The 22,586-nt window shown below is 36.5% G+C and overlaps 1 protein-coding gene across 1 annotated transcript; it reads right to left on the reverse strand.

Annotated features, from left to right (window-relative positions):
- Positions 1-1,815: 1,815 nt before the first annotated feature.
- On the reverse strand, positions 1,816-5,913 carry LOC121800989 (LOB domain-containing protein 18-like). Its single transcript, XM_042200469.1, has 2 exons — positions 5,614-5,913; positions 1,816-2,160 (listed from the first exon to the last, which is right to left on the reverse strand). The coding sequence occupies exons 1-2, from the start codon at positions 5,911-5,913 to the stop codon at positions 1,816-1,818; spliced, it is 645 nt and encodes a 214-aa protein (XP_042056403.1).
- Between the last annotated feature and the right edge of the window lie 16,673 nt (positions 5,914-22,586).

A 22,586-nucleotide genomic window follows, 5' to 3' on the forward strand; every position in this document is an offset into this window, starting at 1 on the left:
TTGTGTATTAAAATTATCAATACAAAGACATAATTATATCAATACAACATGTAAATTTAAATATCAATACAAAGACATAATTTATCAACACAAGAAAGATTGATAAATTTATGTCTTTATGTTGATATTTTTAACATACAAAATTGATATTTAGTTATTAGTTATTACTGTAAAAAGTTAATATTTGATCAAACACCTATCACACCTTAGACAAGCAAATAAATCGAAAAATCATTATAAAAACTAGTAGTGTACTCACAAATATCAGTAAAACGAAATGCAGCATAAATTTTTCACCTAAACAAGGAAAACAAACCGAAAACACCATTTTAAAAACTACTAGTACTCATAAATACAAACAAACGAAATGCAACATAAATATATCACTTAAACAAGCAAAACAAATTGAAAATACCACTTTTTAGAACTACTAGTACTCACAAATATCAATAACATAAATATATCACCTAGACAAGCAAAACAAATTGAAAAACCATTTTAAAAACTAGTACTCACAGATATTAACAAAATAAAATGCAACATAAATATTTCACCTAAACAAGCAAAAACAAATTGAAAACGCCATTTTAAAACTAGTAGGCACAAATATCAGTGAAACAAAATGCAACATAAATATATTACCTAGACAAGCAAAACAAATCAAAAAATTATTTTAAAAACTAGTACTCACCAATATCAATAAAACGATGCAACATAAATTTTTTACTTAAACAAGCAAAACGAATTGAAAACACTATTTTAAAAACTACTAGTACTCATAAATACCAACAAAACGAAATGCAACATAAATACCACTTTGAAACTACTAGTACTCACAAATATCAACATAAATATATCACCTAGACAAGCAAAATAAATTGAAAATCCATTTTAAAAACTAGTACTCATAGATATCCACAAAATGAAATGCAACATAAATATTTCACCTAAACAAGCAAAACAAATTAAAAACGCCATTTTAAAAACTAGTACTCGCAAGTATCAACGGAACAAAATGAAACATAAATATATCACCTAGACAAGCAAAACAAATTGAAAAACCATTTTAAACACTACCACTCACAAATATCAACAAAATGAAATGCAATATATATATCACCTAGAAATGCAAAACAAATTGAAAACTCATTTTAAAAACTAGTACTCATAAATATCAACGAATCGAAATGCAACATAAATATATCACCTAAACAAACAAAACAATTGAAAACAATATTTTAAAAACTAGTACTCACAAATATCAACAAAACGAAATGCAACATAGAGATATCACCTAGAGAAACAAAACAAATTGAAAACACCATTTTAAAAACTAACAACAAATATCAATAAAACAAAATGAAACATAAATATATCACCTATACAAGCAAAACAAATTGAAAACATCATTTTAAAAATTAGTACTGACAAATATCAACAAAACAAAATGCAACATAAATATACCACCTAGACAAGCAAAAGAAATTGAAAACGCCATTTTAAAAACTACTAGTACTCATAAATATAAACATAACTAAATACAACATAAATATATCACTAAGACTAGTGCTCACAAATATCAACTACATAAATATATCACCTAAACAAGCAAAACAAATTGTAAACACCATTTATGAAAACTGTGGTCATTTAATTGAACATGAAGAAAGCGTACTTTCCCACTTGCACTTACCCAACAAAAAAAACAAAATAGAATGGAATAGAACAAATGCCATCGAGTTTCAGTTGATCAAATCATGGCACTTTATTAGCATCTAATCAGTTTGAATTATTAGTTTTTGCCATTTTCCTTTTCTAACAAGAGTTGGGCGGTAAAGACGAAGCCTGATTGCTGCATCCCACCATAGGCGGAGCATGCCGGTTCAGAAGTTCACGCCCCATTTCTTGTAGATCGCAGCCTCCTCCAACTCCAACGGCCGCCGGCGTGGCGGTGTTGGAAAAGTGGCGCTGCTCGATTTGCTGCCGCGGATAGAGGCTCCAAGGAGACTGGGGCGATAAGTCGTATGCCGGAAAATCCAGTATTTCCTGTGACACCGGACCCAGAAGCTGTTGTTGATGCTGCAGCGGCGGCGGAGCTGGAAGCTCCATAGCCGCGATGTGAGCATGTAGGTAGGACAATTCTTGCTGCAGATTCACCACCTATGTAACACACACAAGTTCCAAACTATGTCACCTTACATTACTAACAAATCATAAACCAAAGTTTTTCTTCTTGAAATAGTTTACTCAATGCATTAAAAAATTGTCAAATACATAGGGAAAATAGGTAACAAATAAATAAGACCACTTTCCTTCTACTAAAAGCAACTATACCGAGAGATTCAACATATACAAATTACTTAGGTTGAGTTCGATTCAAGACAAGATAATTATGATAAACAATATGAGATAAGTCATAGTAATATGGTTTGTCTAGCATTCAATTAGTCGTAGGGATGAATGTGAGATGGTTAAACACTTAAACTTGAAATTCGATGTACTCTTAATATCCTGTTACGGGTCGAGCTATTGAGAAAAATACAACTGAATAAGAGATAAGATTAAATATAATCCTTAATCACAAGTAATCATGACAATCAAACAATTCATTAGAAAAGATAACAGTGATATAAAATATAGGATAAGTCATATTACGGTTTGTCAGGAATTAAATTAATCATAGAGGTGAATATGAGAAGGTTATACATGAAATATAATTTAGTATTGGTTTGTGGAGATAAACCAATATACACTGTTACAGGTCGGGCTTCTGAGAAAAAGGCAACCGAACAAGAGATAAGATTAAATATGACCTTTAATCAAAAGTAATCATGACAATCGAGCGGTTCATTGGACAAGATAATAGTGATATACAATATGAGATAAGTAATAAGTGTTTGTCTGAGATTCAATTAATCATAGTGGTGAATGTGCCATGATTAAACATGAAATATAATGTAATCTTGATTTGCGAAGACAAACCAAGATACAATGTCACAAGTTGGGCTTTTGAGAAAAAGGCAACCAAACAAGAGATAAGACTAGATATGACCTCTAATAAAAAGTAATCATGAAAATCCAACTGTTCATTAGACAAGATAATAGTACTCCCTCCGTCCCATAGAAGTTGTCACACTTGTGGAATGACACGAAAATTAAGGAGGTTTTGTTGTATGTTAAATGGAGAAAGAAAATATAGTTTTTATATCAATATGAAAGAGAACTTTTTTCAAAATGAAAATGTGATATCTTTAGTGGACAAACTAAAGAGTAAAGTAAGACATCTTTTATGGGACGGAAGGAGTAATAATCATTATTAAAATAAGTCATATAATAAATTTTGTCTATGATTAAATTAATTAGGGATGTCAATCCAACCCGAATAGCTTGGTAAAATTTGTGGGTTAGGGATGTAATTTTGTAAACTAATACAAAACGGGCTAAATGGGTTAGCCCGAACAGGTTGGTGGGTTAAACATGTTAGCTCAAACTGGTTGCGGGTTAGCCCGACGGGTTGCAACTTTTAATTAAAATTTTTTAAGTTTTAGGGGTTTTTTTATTTTTGAATTTCATGTGGCACAATTATTATTCTTCAATCTTCATTCTACACTTTTCCACTCGATCTTACACTATCAACTTATAAGTTCCACCTCGACTCATTATTCCATCATCCCATCATCTGCCACTACTACTGTCTTACCACCGCCAAAGCCAATCAAGAAAAAATTAAGAACTAACCATCAAAATCTCATTATGATTTTTAATAATGATAGATATGATTTTAAATTTTTATAAAGAATTAATTATAAAAAATGCCAAAATAATGACACAAACACAAGCTATAATTCAAATTGATTGATCTTTGTTTATGTTGTACTTGATTGAGATGAAAGACTTCTCTCCAACTATTATTAAAGAAAACTATGAAAATTTGAAGATTTTATACGATTCTAAAACTAAGAAAAAAATATCTAAAATTTAAAATTATTTTATAGAGGAAAATTTTAATAGAAGAGATTATTTTCGAAAGTTTCTAGGCCCGAATAGCCTGATGGGTTAGCCAAAAACCCAACAAGTTAGGGTTCGATTTGAAAATGTATGACCTGAAAAATTCATAACTCGAATAGTCCGCATGAAATAGCCCGACAACTCGAGTGGGTTGGCCTTAACCTGAACAAGTTAGCCTAATTGTCATCCCTAAGTAAATGTAAGATGGCTAAACATGAAATACAATGCAATCTTGATACTTGATTTTGTGGAGACAAAATAAGATACATTGTCACAGGTTCAGGTTTTGAGAGAGAAGCAACCAGACAAGAGATAAGATTAGAAATGACCTTTAATCAATAGTAATCATGACAATCTATCTTTACTCATCTACTTCATACTTCTTATGTCCCCGAAAAATAGGCCGACGACATATGTTTTAATGAGAAATTGATTAAGTAAGAAAGAAAATGAAAAAAAGTAGGTAAACTATGAGAGAGAAGAGAAAAAATAGCTAAACTATGAGAGATAAACTTTCTATTTTTACTATTTTTCGTGGACATCCCAAAATGAAAAGAAAAATGAGACTATTTTTTGTAAAAGGATGGAGTATATGATGTTGTAACCTTTAAAAATAGACAATTTTCAGAAAACATCAAACAAATAAGACCAGTTCCCTTATGCTAAAAGCATCTGAACCGAGAAATACGAACACATATAATCGGCTGATTGGTTGCTATGATTACATGTGATTAAAGGTCAAGTCTAATCTTATTTTTTGGTTTGGTTTCCTTTTTTTTCTCAAAAGCTCGGCTCCATGATGTTATTATACATTGTATCTCATGATTCATCATCTCACGTTTACCCCATATGACCGAATTTAATCCTTGATAAACCCTATTTTAAAGTATCCCATTTTTTTTGCTATTATCTTCTATAACGAACAACTCCACCTTATAGTACTATGATTACGATTAGTAACTCTTATATTCATATATAATGCTAAAACCTTAAAAACGTACATACACAGAAAATAATAGCCAGTTTACGGAAACAGCCCTAATTTGATGGGTTCGATCCCAAATTAAGAGAGACGAAGATCGAACGTTAACAATTGGAGATGTTCATTAAGATGGAGTGTTGAAGTAATAAATCCATGCATTAGAAAACAAATATGTGTGGATTGATATGGTATGCACAAAACCGACCGACCAAAACCTTAATAACAGCAAAAAAAAGAAGAAAATTACTTTGCAAAATGGACTATGACTATGACTATGACCATGAGTAAGACTATGAAAACTGACTACATCATCGTATACAAACGAAGCATAAATCAGGTTTCTTGATTTCAGCGAAACATGGTAACTGTTCCCCGAATTCAACACATCATGGTCCACAACACCTCATTCTTCTCCATTGCATTTGCTGTGTGTTTTCTAAATTAAAAATTACTATAATCTCTTTAACCAAATAAATAGTTCAAGGAGCAAATGAATTACTAGTATTTTCGATTAATTAAGATTTTAGTCATGCATACTGATTTTGTCTAAATTAAAACACGATATAAAAATGGAAGGTTTGACCAAGTCAGATGAAATAGATAGATTAGCAATTTAGCATTACCTGTTGTTGAAGATTAAAGATATGAGCGACGCAGCCGTAGATGGGATCCCTGAGGCGCGACTGAGCCTCGTAGCAGACGGTGATGACCGTGTCGAGGCGCCTGCTCTCCGGAACGTGGAGGAGCAGCTTCGACACGTTGCTCGCCCCGAACACCTTGTGCACCGCCGCAAAGTGCGCCGCGCCCTGCTCCGAGTCGAAATACGGCGCGAACACGCACCCGGCCACGCACTTCCGCCGCAGAAACTTGCATGCCCCGCACGGCCCGCCGCCGCTGCTCCCGGCCGCGTTTCCGTTACTCATACCTGTCAAAATCAAATCGACAATTAATTAATAGGGTTTTCATCTCTTTAGATTTAGGGTTTATAAGCTTAAATGAAAGCCACGCGATGAAGCAAACCCCCCCATTAGCTGCTTGCGTGAAGCAAACATGCTTTTTTATTTATCTCGTGAATTCGCCTTAACACAGCTCATTTTGCATCTCTTTTATTCAACTAATTAATAAATCGATCTATCATCTAGATCTACACTTCACATTTCATACAAAACATTTTAAAATCTGATTTGTGATGGATTGAATCGAGCACTCTAAAGACTAAAAAGCGACTAATTTAAAGTTTTTCTATACCTTTTTTCGATGATGAAAAGGACCTTCTACACCTCTATGGCTCTATATCATCAATCCTTTCTTTATATACAGATACCATTCCCCTCTCTCTCTCTCATCACATTCTCATCTCCTAATTAATTTGTATTTTGTGAATACAAATTATTAACTAGTACGCTAGTGTGGCCATAGAGTTTAATTTCGATGTATAAAAACTATTGGTGCCTCGTGTGAAATGCTAAACCGAACTCATTATTTACAGTATTAAAGACCATTTTGACTGGTATGTGTTCACTTGTGTCATAACCAAGATTCGCACTTGAGGCGGCTTAATTAACTGAAAAACGAAGAAATAGACACTTGTTTTATGTCAATTATCTACCGTGCGAAAAATGTAGTATCGTTAATCATTACTCTCAATATATTTTTATAATAAAATTAAATATTATTCTATTATACTAGTAATAAATACTTATCTCTCCGCCATTAATTATTCTATTTGGGATATACACAAATATTAAAAATATGAAGAAATATTAATGAAAAGTTATAGGAATTTGAGTTTTACTTTAACATATGACTATATAGTTTAAAATGCGACTAAATGAGTCAACGGAATGTGGTGCATACTTATTAAAAATATTACAAGCGAAATATGACATATAACAAGGAATATTTTAAAATGGAAAAATAAAATATTAAATGAAGGAGAGAGTAGTAAAAAAAATTAATGGAAGGTTTACATGATTGAGTACGTGCTAACAACTTTTATTCCATTTTCAAGTTCTGGCTTAACAAATCTATATGGCTAAAGATAGAAATTATTTATATAATTGAATAATTTTTTCAAATAATCAACACTGCATAAATATTGTCGACCTCGAAACCTCTAGAATTACTTTATTGTAGAAATAAAAAGGAAAAATAACGCGTGACAGGTATGAAGGCATGAACAAATTAAAGGAAAACTAAGTATCAAACTCTTGTAACAAATAAGAGATGGTTTTCAGTGCCAACCACCAACCATTCTGTCTTTAGATGAATTTTAGTGTAGAAAACATTAAATTTATAACTACTCAATACGTGGATTAACTGAATATATGTAGTGAAATGATGACAATTCTACACAAAGTAATTTTATTTACAAAAGACTAATATATTTCTTCTATATATTATAGTACTATATGTATATTTTTTTTGATGCATTATAGTAGGAGTACTATATTAATTATATATATATAAAGGAGAACGATAGGGTTCGGCAACCAAAGTCGTGAGGAAACCACTTATTAAATCTCTATATAAACTTTTAAGGCTGGATTCGTGCATAAGTTGAAAATGCAGATAAAACTATATGTTTTTAATTAATTAATTATATTTGTGGAATAGATGTAAATCCTTCAAAATTTTCGGTGTATATAAGAGTGTAATTTGCAGAATCTCGTAGCCAGTATCATGTATTAAGTATATATTTCCTGCTTAGTGCTCACATTAATCTTCGTAATTGAAGACGACATGCCAGTCTAATGCATAAAAAAAGACAAAATAAAATTATTGTTTATTAGTATGCATGCCAAAAGGTTCGAATAGAAGCAAAAGACAAAAAGGTTCAGTGTCATAATACTCAGGGTATATAATGTTTCTCAATTCGAGAATTTTATGATGCAGATACAACATTTTTAGTGCAAATTTCTTGCATATATAAACCACGTGAATTATATACATAAATGTACAAATAACATGTTTTCCCATTAAATTTTCAGTATTTGTTATGATTTGTAGTTGATCATGTAATATTTGGGTTATGCAACACCAGAGAATTTTAGAGTAATATCCGCCTCAAAAAATGAATGTCAAGAGTAATACTATATGAATATTCGTGTAATACAAAAATAAATGCTATTAACATTTATATCGCAGATGGAATCATACATATACCTTGTTATTTATTATTAGTATTTTCTTAATATTTTATTTTGAATCATGCATACTATCTGCATTTTGAATTTTTTCCATTTATGACAAAAGTCAACACATTTAATTACCTACATTACACTATTTCTATATTGTCCCCAATTTTATCTCTCTTTATTTAATTTATCAAAAAAAATCAAATTTTCTACATTCTGTGTTTATTATATTTTCTGAAATAAGATAGGACTAGAATTTTTAGTACTATTGTACTGCCGATTGTTCTTTCATTTTTCTCAGTAGTAATATGGAATCCAAACTGCTACACAAGATTGAATGATGATGATATCAGCGTTTTGTGTTTTAGTACAGTTGTCTCTAGTTATATTGCATTTTTCTAATCATTTTACATTACAATTACAGTTACAAGATTTAGGATTTTTGAGACTTAGGAAGCAAGTTTCATCGCTGGCAAATAACTACATTGAGTGGGGAAATCCTTCATGACATATATAATTTGTGAAGAGGAATAGAGACAGACTAAACACAGTGATATTTTGAGAACAATACATCAATATTACAATGGAGAAGTTTTCATTTCAGTTTAATTATAACTATGCACAAGAGCATTCACAGCCATATCACTAAATTCATCTTTCATATTTCAAGTTTCGCCTCACTTTTTACTTAATTTATTACTCCCTCCGCTCCCCATTAATTGTCCACTTTGGTTCTGACACGGATTTTAAGAAATGTAAAGAGCGTGGGTTGAAAAAAGTAAATGGAATATAGGTCCCCTTTTGTATATAGTTTTATAGTAATAAACTGTGACTGAAATGAGTTAATGATAGGACTTATGGTAAAATATGAAAGTGGACAATTAACAGGGACGAACGAAAATGGTAAAAGTGAACAAATAATAAAGGGACGGAGGGTGTATATATCAAGCTGTGAAACACGATTTCGATGCACCATATGTCCATATTAGAGAGGATATAAATTAAAATAATTAACTATATAGTTAATTGTCGAGAGAGTGAAGTGATTGATGATGAGATCTCAATATTATTTTAGATTAAATAAAGTTTTATCAAGTAAAATTACAAAAATAAAAGAATAACATTGTTATTATATATTTTAACTAATTGTTTATATTAAATCTACCAAACAACATAAAAGTAAAACAGATGTTTCTTATAATATCTACCGAATCAATTGTTTACAATAGATTATTTATCACATTCCTAGTAAACTATGCCTAATTGTATTAGCTATCGCGCGTGAACTATTGATCGGATGCTCATAAATCTAGCTAGTTAGAGCATCCGCAGCGGTGGCGGTTGGCGCCACCGCCGTCCGTGCCAGCGGCAAGGCGAAGGACCGCCACCGCTGCAACCGCGCCGCTGGCACGGCGCTGCTCGATGTATCGAGCACGTCCGTGCCAGCGGACGCACACGTGGCGGTCTCCCATTCGCCAACGGCATAGCCGTTGGTTTCAAACATTTTTTTATTTTTATTTTTTAAAAAATCGGATTTTTATTAAAAAAATCGATAAAAAATAAAAAAAAAAAATTTTCACTTCCCCAAAAAATTATATCCGTTTATAACCGTTTTTCCCCACTTTTTAATTTTTTTTTATTTTTTTTACCCCAAAAATACACACTTTCATCTATAAATACCCCCAATTTCACTCCAAAAAATTCACACTTTCACTACACAATTCTCATCATCAATCTCTCATATCCATTTTCATCTTCCTCTCACACCCTACAACACCACTATGTCCGGTAACGACGACAACCCAAGCGGCTCTCACGGTTGGAACCCCGAATGGTTCGGTTCGCAACCGTTTCATAGTCCGGAAACAGAATATTCGGCCCCTCCTCTCACCCAAGATTCGGGCGTTCCGAGTGGCTACCGGCCATACCCAATCGACGATCAAGGTGCCTCCGATGGGCGCTACGGGTGGACACCGGAGCCTAGGCCTCGCGCCCCTTCCCAAATGCCGAATCCTCCATCTCGCGCCGGTGTCCGCACACCGTACTCACCGGCGGAGATGGAAAGATTGTTCAAGGCGTACTTGGAAATCTCCGAAGATGCGGTGGTTGGAACGAACCAATCCGGCGATCACTTTTGGTGGCGCGTCTCTAGCCGGTACAATGCACACCGGCCGCCGGGAACGATCGAGCGCAACGAGAGTATGGTGCGCAACTGCATCGGTCGAGCCAACGAAGAAATTGGCAAGTTCAACGGCTATTTCATCCAGGAGTCCCGGAATGCCGGGAGCGGCCGAAGCGAGGTCGACATCATCACCGCCTCGCTGAGCACCTACCAATCCATGAACGGTAAGTCGTTCAAATATCTTAACGTTTGGCAGGAGACGCGGACGCACCCGAAGTATAAGGGAGGCATAACATCCTCCTCTAGCGGCTCCTCCAAACGCTCACGGTCGGCATCCCTATCCGACGCCGGCGAAGAAGTGGCTAGCCAACTCGCCGAAGCTAACTTGGGTAGCCCCGATGCCCAACCAAGCGGTTCCCGACGCCGACCGCAAGGTAGGAAGAAGGCGGCGGCCGAACGACGTCGCGCCGCGACTCCATCTGCCCCTGCTCCCGAACCCGCACCCTATGTTCCACCTCCACCCCCGAACAACTCGTTGTGGGCCCTTTTGGCCCAACTCAATTTGGCCGATAGGTCAACTATGACCCCCACACAACTTCAAACGCACGAGTCCATGATATTGGGTCTCCAAAAACAATTGGGGTTGGTGCCGCCGGATGCGTAGTCTTCCTCGGGTTATATTAGCCAATAATTATGTAATTTTTAATTTTTAGGAGTTTAATTATGTAATTTTTAATTTTTAGTATTTTAATTATGTAATTTTTAATTTTTAGGATTTTAATTATGTCTTTTTATTTTATTTGTAATTTGTTATTTTTATTGTGGTTTTTTTAATGAATTTTAGTATTATGAAAATGTTTTTGTGTAATTGAATTTTATATTAATTGTGCTCGTCCTTGCGGAAGAGCACAGTTGTGGGTGTTGTGCTCTTGCCAGAGAGCAGGCATGAATAGTACCGCCCGGGCCCACAACCGTGCCGCTGGCAAGAGCACGGTTGTGGATGCTCTTACAACAAGTCATTAAATTGCTAAGCTGTATTGATGTAATTTTCCTTAGTCTTTTTTAGAGTGTCCACAATGGGGGAGCCGCGGCCCGGTGCGCGGCCCCCCATTGCAGAGAGCCAAGAGGCGGGGCGCAGGGCCGAGAGCCGAGGGCGAGCCGTGGCCGCGGCCTTCATGCGGCTGAGCCGTGTGAGCCGCGGCCCTCCATTGCAGCGGGCCGCGTTTTGCGGCTGGGCTGTGGATTTTAATTTTTTTTTTTGTAAATTTTGAAAATTCTTTATAAAATACTACACTTCCATTCCATTTTTCCAACTCCATTTTACTTCCATTTTCCTCCAATCTTTCCAATATTTCCTTCCAATTTCAATTCAACCTTGCAACTATGGATTCCGACGATGAACAATTCCAACAAGCGGTAGATCTGGAGTTCCAAAACCTTGTTGCAGCGGTGCAACGTGAAGCCGACGAGGCGGAAGATGCGGCGGAGGCGGCGGCTGAGGCCGCGGCGGCGGTGGCAGTCCCTCGGCCATTCTATCATCGGCGGTATTTCGACCGTGATCATGCCGGGGCTGACCGCCGGTTGATGGAAGACTACTTCAACGAGAACGCCCGTTATCCGCCAGAGGTTTTCCGTAGGCGATTCAGAATGTCGCAAAATCTCTTCGTCCATACAGCGACGTGTTTGGTGCAGCGGTTCAAGTGCTTCAACTTGCGATAGATGCCACCGGCTGACCCGGCTTGTCGACATACCAGAAGTGTACGATGGCAATTAGGCAGCTTGCCTATGCCGGGCCCGCTGACATGTTCGACGAATACCTACAGATAGGCGAAACGACTGCCCTACAGACGTTGAGGCAGTTTTGCAGGGGCATTAAGGATATCTTCAAAGGGGAGTATCTACGGAAGCCATCGGCCGATGATTGCCAGAGATTGATTGATATGCACGGGACTGCACATCATTTTCCAGGGATGTTGGGGAGCATCGATTGTATGCACTGGGAGTGGAGGAACTGTCTGGTGGCTTGGAAGGGGCAGTTCACTTCTGGTTTCAAAGGCAGACATCCCACGATGATTCTGGAAGCCATTGCTGATTACCGATTGCGAATCTGGCATGCGTATTTTGGGGTCGCTGGATCGAACAACGACATCAACGTTCTACGATCGTCACACCTGTTCAATGACGAGAGCCGGGGTGAGGGTCCGCAAGTTAGATTCATGGCCAACGGCACTCAGTACAACATGGGGTACTATTTGGCCGATGAGATATACCCTCGCTGGCCCGTGTTTGTGGAGACGATCCAACAACCCGTTGGGCCGAAGCAAACCTTCTTCGCGAAAAAACAAGAGGGTGCTAGGAAGGATGTTGAGCGAGCTTTTGGTGTACTCCAAGCGCGATGGGCCATTATACGGTGTCCGGCTCGACAATGGCACGAAATTGATGTCGCAGACATCATGACTGCATGTATCATATTGCACAATATGATAATAGATGACGAAGGAGTTGTTGCAGAGCGATGGACACCGGAAGATGGTGCTAGTTCGAGCTCGGGTATTGCCATGGAGCCCCTGCAGATGGGTGTACCACGTAGTAATGAATACTTGATCCAGCGGTACACCGATATGCGGAGCCAAATATCGCATACATCACTGCAGGCTGATATGGTTGAAGAGGTCTGGAACCGTAGAAGGGGCGCCGCAGAGTGATATGGGTTTTCAGGTTGTTGTTTTTAAATTAGAAAACTTTCGTTGTATAATTTCCTATTTTAATATAATACAACGAAGTTCTTGTTACATTTTGTTTTTAGGTTGTGAATTTTTTTATTTACAATTCAAATTATTTTATTTTAATTAAATTTATAAATATCATAAATTTAAAGTCTAATAAAATTTAATATAGTTAAATTAAAAATAACATTAAAAAAAGTGAACAATTTTTTTTTTGAGAGGGCCACATTTGGTGGCCCTTGTTGTTTTTGTTAAATTTTGTTAATTACCATTGCAGAGGGCCACAAGAGAGCCACGAATGGTGGCCGGACCACATTTGGTGGCCTTCAAGGGCCACCATTGGGGACACCCTTATAATATCTGTAAACATATAAAAGTAAAGTTGCTAACTAATAAATAATGCTTGCTCATTAGAATTAAATTACATAAACATTTAATCAATATATAGATCAACATTAAAATTAAATTACATAAACATTTAATCAATATATACTATTTTTAAATAAATAATGCTTGCTCACTTTGTTCCATTCAAATAGACTAAATTTTTATTTTAGCTCGTTCCAATAAAATACTCCCTCTAGGCTCTAGGTAGGATTAGCTAGGTAAGACAAAGTATTTTCAGTTTCAAAGTTTGAATTTTATTCCTAGGACTTATAAGAAATCTTCTAAAAGGTGGTTGATGTCTTCAGTCCATGCTTTCTTGTTTATTTAGTTAAGAATTATATGTATATTTGATTTGAGGTTAAAACAAATTTCAGAACGATACACATACCATAAATCAAAATTGGAGAGGAAAAAAACTAGATATAAAAATTGAGGGATTTTAACATGCGAAATCAATGAACGTAACTGAGCTGAACGAGTTTGATGGTTATTTAATTTCTTTTATTTTAGTTATAAGTTAATTAAATACAAGAGGTTATGTGATATTTTAATTGTCATTTAAATAAAATAAATTAAAAATTAGAATAAAATTTAGATGAAATAGTAAAATTTAAAGTTTACTACTCCATTCGTAACAAACTTGTTTTTTTTTTGGTAAAGAAATGCAGGCAAAGCCTGAAATTAACACAATTAACGGATGTAAGAAACACATATGCTATCATGGATCAACCAACTACGTAACCTAAAGGCGGAGTATCTAAAACATGAACTTCTCTAGAAAAGCTGTAAGCAAAATGGGATAAAAAATCTGCTGTAAAGTTACCTTCTATATGCACATGCCGTAACAAGCGTGTTTTTAGTTACAAGGTCCAGGAAGAGATTGTAATGCTTTCGCTATATGTTTAAACCAAACCTCTAACTTGGGATAAAACCGAGACAGTGTCTGATCTTCTTCATCTCCAGCTCGATCCTTTCTTTCTACATTTTTTTTCTGATAAGACAGGAATTAGTCACAATTGGCATCAATATACACCCTTGTTGCATGCTTTAAGCCTTTAATTTAGAATAAATATTTACCATTGCTTAATCAAATTAAAATAAGAAAGTACCCCATGCAGTCTTGCTAGAATCAGTTGCCTCAGTTAATTTCATATTTTGACACTTAGCATTTCCTCTTCTGTCAATTTTGCTAACTGGAGAAGCATGAGATATATATCATCATTAGAAATATTGTCAAATTGTCTAGTTATAGAATATAAGTATTACCCATCGGTTATATGACATAATCTAGCTTAGTCTATTGTAATACTATATATACGGGCTTTGTTGAGTAATGAAATATACCTACTACTTTTTTTCAACTGTAACTCTATATTTTTCCACATATCTCTATATTTTATTATTTTACATAGCAAAAAATATAAAAAAATATGGTTTATTTTCTGTTGCTCTGTTATGCTAATCCAAAAAAAAAGAGTTTATAGTATTTAATTTCATTTCGGTTTTATCGGTTATTTTAGTTAGACCGATCAGTTTGCGGTTATAACCGATAGAATTGGAATGGACTGTTTCTATAAATTTTTTTAATTACCGGTTAACCAATAATCGCCTTAATCGGTTCGGTTAGTCAATTAAACCGATAACAACTAACCGTTTTCCCAACCCTAATCCTTTTCTCTAAACACAAAACTGAATTTTGATTTTTAACACCTAAGAATGGTTTTTGAGGATAATGACGTTTAAAACTTGGAAAGGGAAAAATATTCACCCTCAAGTTAAAAGAGCGCGGCTACACGTTACCTCACCTACTTATTATAAATTGATTTAAAAATTGAAAACTCAATTTACCTAATCTTTTGAATGTAATAATAATTAACAAAGTCAATATTATTTGAAAGAATTGTTTGTTCCAAGTTTTCAATGCACGTACGGTTATCTCATCACTGGATTGAGAATATTATGGTCTCGTTTAATTAATTATGATGTTCCGGTAATTTATTGGAAAACTAATATTTTGACATGGAGGGAGTATTTACTAACTTTTTTTGGTTCTCATTACAAGTTATGCATTTTACACTTGTTTTATAGTAATTTGTACTCCTATATTTTACTATTCATTGAGTATAAATAATCTTAACTCGGTAGGAAAATCTCATTCAAAAGGTAAAGAAAAATACAAAAATCATTGGATAAGTTGAAGATGCAAATGATTCTATATTTTCAAAAATATTTTGTTTGAAACAACAAAGGTTTATAGCAACGTTCTAGTCTAGATGTTCATCGTCAAACCTTAACTGCCAACACACGTTTTCAAAGTTGTTAAGTACAATTTAAAAGTTTTCTAAATTTGACCAAGACTTATTAATTAAATTTAACGATTGAGAATTGAGAAACAAATCGAATGTTTATGGAAGTTTTCAATTTACCAAAGTTTAATGTGTTCCATTGGATAAGATAAAGATCATTTAGGCCATTCACTATAATACGGACTACACACCTGCCCTATCTTCAATTTTTGTCCGTCACGTCAGCATTTTATCATCCATTTGATACATCTGTAATAACGCAGAATATATACCAGCCCTAACTTTTGACAAACATTTTGTATTTCTTTTTTTATTTTTGTATTTTCAAACAAAATAAAATAACAAAAATAAACATAAATTTAAAACCACAATATGAAATCTTCGTGATACGGAATATTAAAAAGATGAAACTGTACAGCGCTAAAATAACTAAAAAAAAGCTACAAGCTAGTTTCAACGGTTATTATGTGACCAATTTTGTTCGTTCATTTTACTAGAGTGAGAGAGAAGTGAAATGGGGAAAGAGATTTGAAGGTGTAAGAAATGAAAGTGAAAATGAGGTGTATTTGTAGAGTGAAAAATAGGGGGAAAAAATTCATAAAATCATTGTCCGGGGAATCTTCCGGCCTAGGGTCGTGGACTATGTGAAGGGCGAGGGCTTGGGGCGGGCATCCACTATAGTGGACGATAGTTATCATCCACTAAAGTGAGTGCCCAAAAGCATTTAATTGGGGCTATCGCCACTATAGTGAGTGCCCTAAAGCCTTTTAATTAATTGGATCATTTACGTTCATATATGAATTTTTAAAGTACTACTAAAAAATGTAGTATGAATTTAATTATTAACAACTTTCATATACTATATACTTAGCACCCTGATTAAATTCTTACATGGCAAATATAAATATAAACTTGGATAAATCGGACATTGATGAGAAGAACGATGTGGTGTATAAAAACTTCTAATTCCATCATTTTATTAAAAATTAAAAATTAAATCCTAAAGAAATGGAGTACTTTTTATTTTAATTTGACTAAAGTTCAAATACAGTCCCTTACATTTACTCTAAAAATATTTTTATCTTTTACATTAAATTTTTTAATTTTTAGAGCAAATGTAAATGACTAAATTTAGACTTTAATCTTTTAATTTTTAAATTTGATAGAAATTATGACTTTTAAAGATTCTATGTTTTGCGTTGTAAATCTCATTGTCCAACTCGTCCACATCGTTCGACATTCCAATTTCATATGCCTGGACGAAAATTGAATTTATAGAATTTTTAATTCTTTCGAGATTCATGAAAAATAAAATACATCCAAATTTGTGTGACAATAACCATGTAATGTACTACTCCCTAATTTTATGAGATTATTATACATAATCATATATAATAGGCATATCGAAAGTGTTGTTATTTATACGAGTGTATTATTACGAAATTCTAAATTAGTATGGTTTACACATTTTGGGTTTTTAAAATATGAAAATCACGTTTCAGATATACTAGACAAGGAAAATTTACATGTAGAATATCTTTGATGACAATTCTTCCCTTGAAGCAACGAAGTGTGTATGTGTCTTTTTTATTCCCTATTAGAGCATTCCCATCCGTGCTCTTGCCAACGAGCACGGATGTGGGTTCGGACCCACTTTTACTCTCTGCTCTTAGGCAAGAGCACAACACCCACATCCGTGCTCTTCTGCAAGGACAAGCTCAAGGGTCCCACCATTCTATTATTCAATTTAAATAAAAACATTTCCACAAAATTAAAATGCATTAAAAATATCCGGAATACTTTTACAAATTACAAAAAAATTAAAAATTACATGATTAAAATCCTAAAAATTAAAAAGTACATAATTAAAATTCTAAAAATTAAAAATTACATAATTAAATTCATAAAATTAAAAAAACCCACTACTCGTGGCCGAATTGTGTTCCTTGTTTCGATCAATGTGGGCTCGAGTATCGCGCATTGTGTTCCTTGTTTCGATCTTCTCGCCCACCGTCGTATGCACACCTCGGCGTGGGGGAGACCTCGCGGTTGAGCTTCCGGCTTCATCCTCGTCGTAAAAGCTAGCTGCCATCGGTCATTCGTCAGCTATATTTTTCACGTGTTGTGCAAGATAATACACGTGTACATGATGTTGGCGATATTTTTCACGTACCACAGCCGAGACGGGGCCTTCACAATGTTGAATCGGGATTGAAGGACCCCAAAAGCTCTTTCGACGTCTTTCCGAGTGAACTCTTGATGCTGCGCAAAAAGAACCCGTCTCGGGTCTTGCGGGTTGCTGAGCGTCTTCACGAAAGTCGACCACCTTGGGTAGATACCATCGGCGAGATAGTAACCCACGTGGTATGCATTTCCGTTGACGGTGAAGTCGATCGTTGGTGCTACACCATTCAAAACATCATTGAAGAGTGGTGAAGAATAGAGCACGTTCAAGTCGTTGTTGGATCCGGCAATACCAAAATATGCATGTCAAATCCATAGGCGGTAGTCGGCGACCGCTTTAAGGATAAGTGTTGGGCCGCCGCCTTTGTGACCGCTTAAGTGTTGCCCCCTCCAAGCAGTCGGGCAATTCTTCCACCTCCAATGCATGCAGTCAATGCTGCCAAGCATACCGGGAAAACCATGGATTGTTTCGTGAAGACGAATCAACCGTTGGCAATCATCGGTGGTGGGTGCCCGAAGGAATTCCTCACCGAAAGCTGAACGAACGCCGTCACAAAAAATTTTATGGCAAAGGATTCCAGTTGACTCACCGACATGCAAATACTCGTCGAAGAGGTCAGCCGTTTGCCCAGTAGCAAGTTGTCGGATGGCACACGTACACTTCTGCAACGCCAAGAGACTTTGCCGACCGGTTGCGTCTGTACTTGTTTGAAAGTATTCAACACGGGCGGATAATGTGTTAACAATACGCATAAACAAGTGTTTTGACATGCGAAAACGGTGCCAAAAGTAATCTTCCAGAAACAGCGGCTGGTCGGAAAAATAGTCGGCAACGAACCTTTCATTGGCTCCCTCCCGGTCACGATGGATGTAGCGGCGAGTTGATCTAGTTGGGCGAGGAGGAGGGGCAGGGGTATTCGTGGTGACATAGGCTTCATAGGCGACACGATATTGTTCATAGTATTCTTGTTCTTCGAGCTCCGCTTCGGCAATGAGATTGGTGAAATCCATTTGAGAGGGTTTGAGTGAGAGAGGAAGATGTAGATAAGTTGTATGAAAAAATATGAATGAGAGATGAATAAGAGATGATTTGATGTGAAAAATGGATGATAAATGTGTGTATTTATAGATGATTTTGGGAATAAAAAATATAAAAAAATAAAAAAATTCCAGAAAAATGGTAAAAAAAACGGCCATATTTTTGGAAATCTGAAAATATATATTTTTTTATTTTTGGTATTATTTTCGATTTAAAAAAAATGAATTTCCAACGGAAATGTCGTTGGCTAATCAGAACGCGCCACGTCAGCTGCTCCCAGGCACGGACTTGCTCGATGCATCGAGCAGCGCCGCTCCAGCGGCGAGAGCGCAGCGGCGGACAGCGGGTGCCGTGCCGCTGGCACGGACGAACGGACGCCATCCTTCAACCGCTGCAGATGATCTTAGGCCATCTGCAACGCTCTCTCTTATCCATCCCTTAACATTCTCTTAAATTACTATTCTTGGGCCCCACTATACTTTTTACTCCATCTCTTAACTAAGGGACAGAACCTGCAACCATCCATCTCTTATCCGTCTCTTAACCATCTCTTAAATTACTATTCATTCATTTTCATTTTTTATTTTTATTTCCAACAAATTCAATTAATAAAAACACATTTCATTAAATAAAATAAATTTACAATATAAAATTCTTAAAAAAATAAAAAAATATAATTAAAAATCATAAAAAATAAAAAATACATAATTTAATTTTTTCCGCTCACTCTCACTAAATTCAAAATCTTTAAAGCTCAAAGAAACAGAAAAACAGCGATGATGTGCGTCTACCGGTTGCCAAATTTTGCTCAAATGTGGTCAATTAGACCATCTTGGAGTTGGACGTGGGCGGTAGAGTCATGTGTCTTTGCTCGAATAGACAACCATTCTTGTATAGACAGATGCACTCCACTGCGAGGCGGACTACTTGCGGTAGAGCTTCCGGGGGCTTCATGGTCGAACCACTTTCCCGCTTCATGGTCGAACCACTTTCCCGCCTCAGGTCCTTCGTCTTGGACAATCATGTTGTGCAAGATTATGCACGTATACATGATGTCGACCATACTCTCCATAAACTACGTACGAGCCGGGGCTTTGATAATGTTGAAGCGCGCTTGGAGAACCTCGAACGCCCTCTCCACATCCTTGCGAGCAGCCTCCTGCTTCTGCGCAAAAAGAGCCTGCTTTGCGTTCACAGGTCTGCTGCACGTCTTCACGAAGGTTGGCCACTTCGGGTAGATGCCGTCGGCAAGATAGTACCCCATTTTATACCACCGGTTTTTAGCGATGAAGTTGATGGCCGACGCTTTACCATCCAAAACTTCGGCGAAGAGGTCGGATTGGTGGAGCACGTTTACGTCGTTGTTCGATCCGGGGACCCCGAAGTACGCATGCCAGATCCATAGCCGGTAGTCGGCAACGGCCTCGAGTATAACGGTGGGGTGGGTGCCTTTGTGGCTGCTCGTGTACGAGCCCCTCCACACCATATGGCAATTCTTCCATTGCCAGTGCATGCAATCGACGCTGCCGAGCATCCCGGGGAATCCGTGCACTTCTTCGTGAAGGTGGGGCAGAAACTGGCTATCTGTCGTGCTTGGCTTCCGGAGAAATTCGTCGGTGAAGGCTGCCCGGACGCCTTTGCAGAATTGGATCAAGCACATTCTCCCAGTGCTTTCTCCAATGTGGAAGTATTCGTCGAACACATCCGCCGTTTGTCCAGTTGCAAGCTGACAGATTGCTACAGTACATTTCTGTAGCGTCGTGTGGCTGGGACGGCCGACGGCGTCGAACCTTTCTTGGAAGAACTCTTCCCGGGCTGCCAATGCATTTGTGATGTGGAGAAATAGCGGTTTCCGCATCCGGAAACGGCGACGGAAGTAGGTATCTCCCCAAACCGGGTTATCACAGAAGTAGTCGCGTACTAACCTTGCGGCAGCTTCCTCCCAGTTACGATGGATGTAAGTCCGGGAGCGTTTTTGGGGCGGCGCGGCTTCCTCCGCCTCCCGGCGTCGATCTTCTTCAAGTGATTCTTCCATTATTTGACGCATTTGCTCATATGGATCCATTAGATCGATTAACTTTGGGGGAAGAATAAAAGAGTTGATTTGAGATGAAAATTGGAGTGGAAAGAAAGATGATTTGATAAGAATAGATGTGTGTTTGTCTGTAAAATGAGGATGAAATAGGAATATTATAGAGTAAAAAAATAAAAAATAATAAAAAAATTGGGGAAACGGTCGAAAAACGGTAATATTACCGTTTTCGAATTAAATTTTTTTATTAAATAAATCATTTAAAAAAATGATTTATTACATCAGCGTGACGAAACCCACTCGCGGGGCGGCGAGCGAGTGGGCGTCACGCATCGCGCCGGAGGGCGCTACGTCGCGTGCGCGCATGCGGCGAGACAGCTCGCGGGGAGTCTCGGCGAGCCGGACGTCTTGGCGGGATGGGGACGAGATGGGACGCTGCAACGCGTCCCGCGCCCGTCTCGTCACGGAGGGACGGGATTCGAGCCACCCCGCATAACGCGTTGCGGGTGGCCTTATACTTATATGCAATTATTCTTATAATAATCAATAATATACATATTTCTTTATGATTGTTTTGATTATTTTTTAAAAAAAAGTTTCCACTTAAAATATATTGTTACTTTAGTATCATAATAAGTTACTTTTATAATACATTTTGAAAAAATAAATCATCTTATTGCATAATAGATCATTAATACTCTCTACCCATCCCATTACTCACTACCGAACTTTCCTTTCCTACCAGGAAAAATGTGTTACGAGCTTATCAAAGCTAGAAGATGGTATAGAAGTTATCAAAGAATCAATACCACTTGCCAAATGTTACAAAGGTGAACTTCATCTCATCTCTTTTTGCTTACGGTTGGGATAGTTCTTGGCTTTTGGCACTGGTGTTGCTTTTGTCTCTTTGTTGGTGGGAGGTGTGTTGGTCGGGGTTTTGGTGTTCGTTTATTTTGTGTCTGTTTTTTTGGCTTGATGTTTGTTCTCGTTTGGTGTTTTTGTTGTTCGCTTTTTTTTGGTTCGGTTGAAACTTTTTGCTCACCGCTGTTGATGGTTTGAGCCTTTTATTTAATAAAAAAAATATATGATATATTTATCAACACGGTATTTCCCTATTTCAAAATAGGATACATGCACTTAAAAACTGCATAAAATATCACATTGATTTAATAGAATGTGTTATATTGCTAACTCATTCTTAAATTGATAACTACAACTAAATGATAGGCTTTGGATCACTAAAGCAAGACACAAGATCATACAACCACGAGTATCAATACATTGTACAAAAAATGTCAATTAGGGTATTAATGTCAATTAACAAAAAAGTTAGGTATAACTAACTTTTAAAAAATATCTCAAAACTTAATGATTATAACTATCTCAATTTAAATTATTTTTTCACACAACATATACCAAATTAAAGATAAGTTTATAAGAATTCCAACGAGATCTTCCATGCATAAATCTAAAAAAATCCTAAATTTTCATATTTTTTGCCAAACAGCTAATGTCAAACTAGATAACACAATATGCCAACCTCCTGGATCAACTTGGGATTAATTTCCCCTGTGGGCCTTTGGGCTTGGCAAGCTTGCAGACCCCGACCCGCTTGATGGCGAGAATTTACGGTCCCGACCCCGGCTGCCCCGGACCCGTCGAA

The sequence above is a fragment of the Salvia splendens genome, chromosome 4 (genome assembly GCF_004379255.2).
Source record: "Salvia splendens isolate huo1 chromosome 4, SspV2, whole genome shotgun sequence".
NCBI lineage: Eukaryota > Viridiplantae > Streptophyta > Magnoliopsida > Lamiales > Lamiaceae > Salvia > Salvia splendens.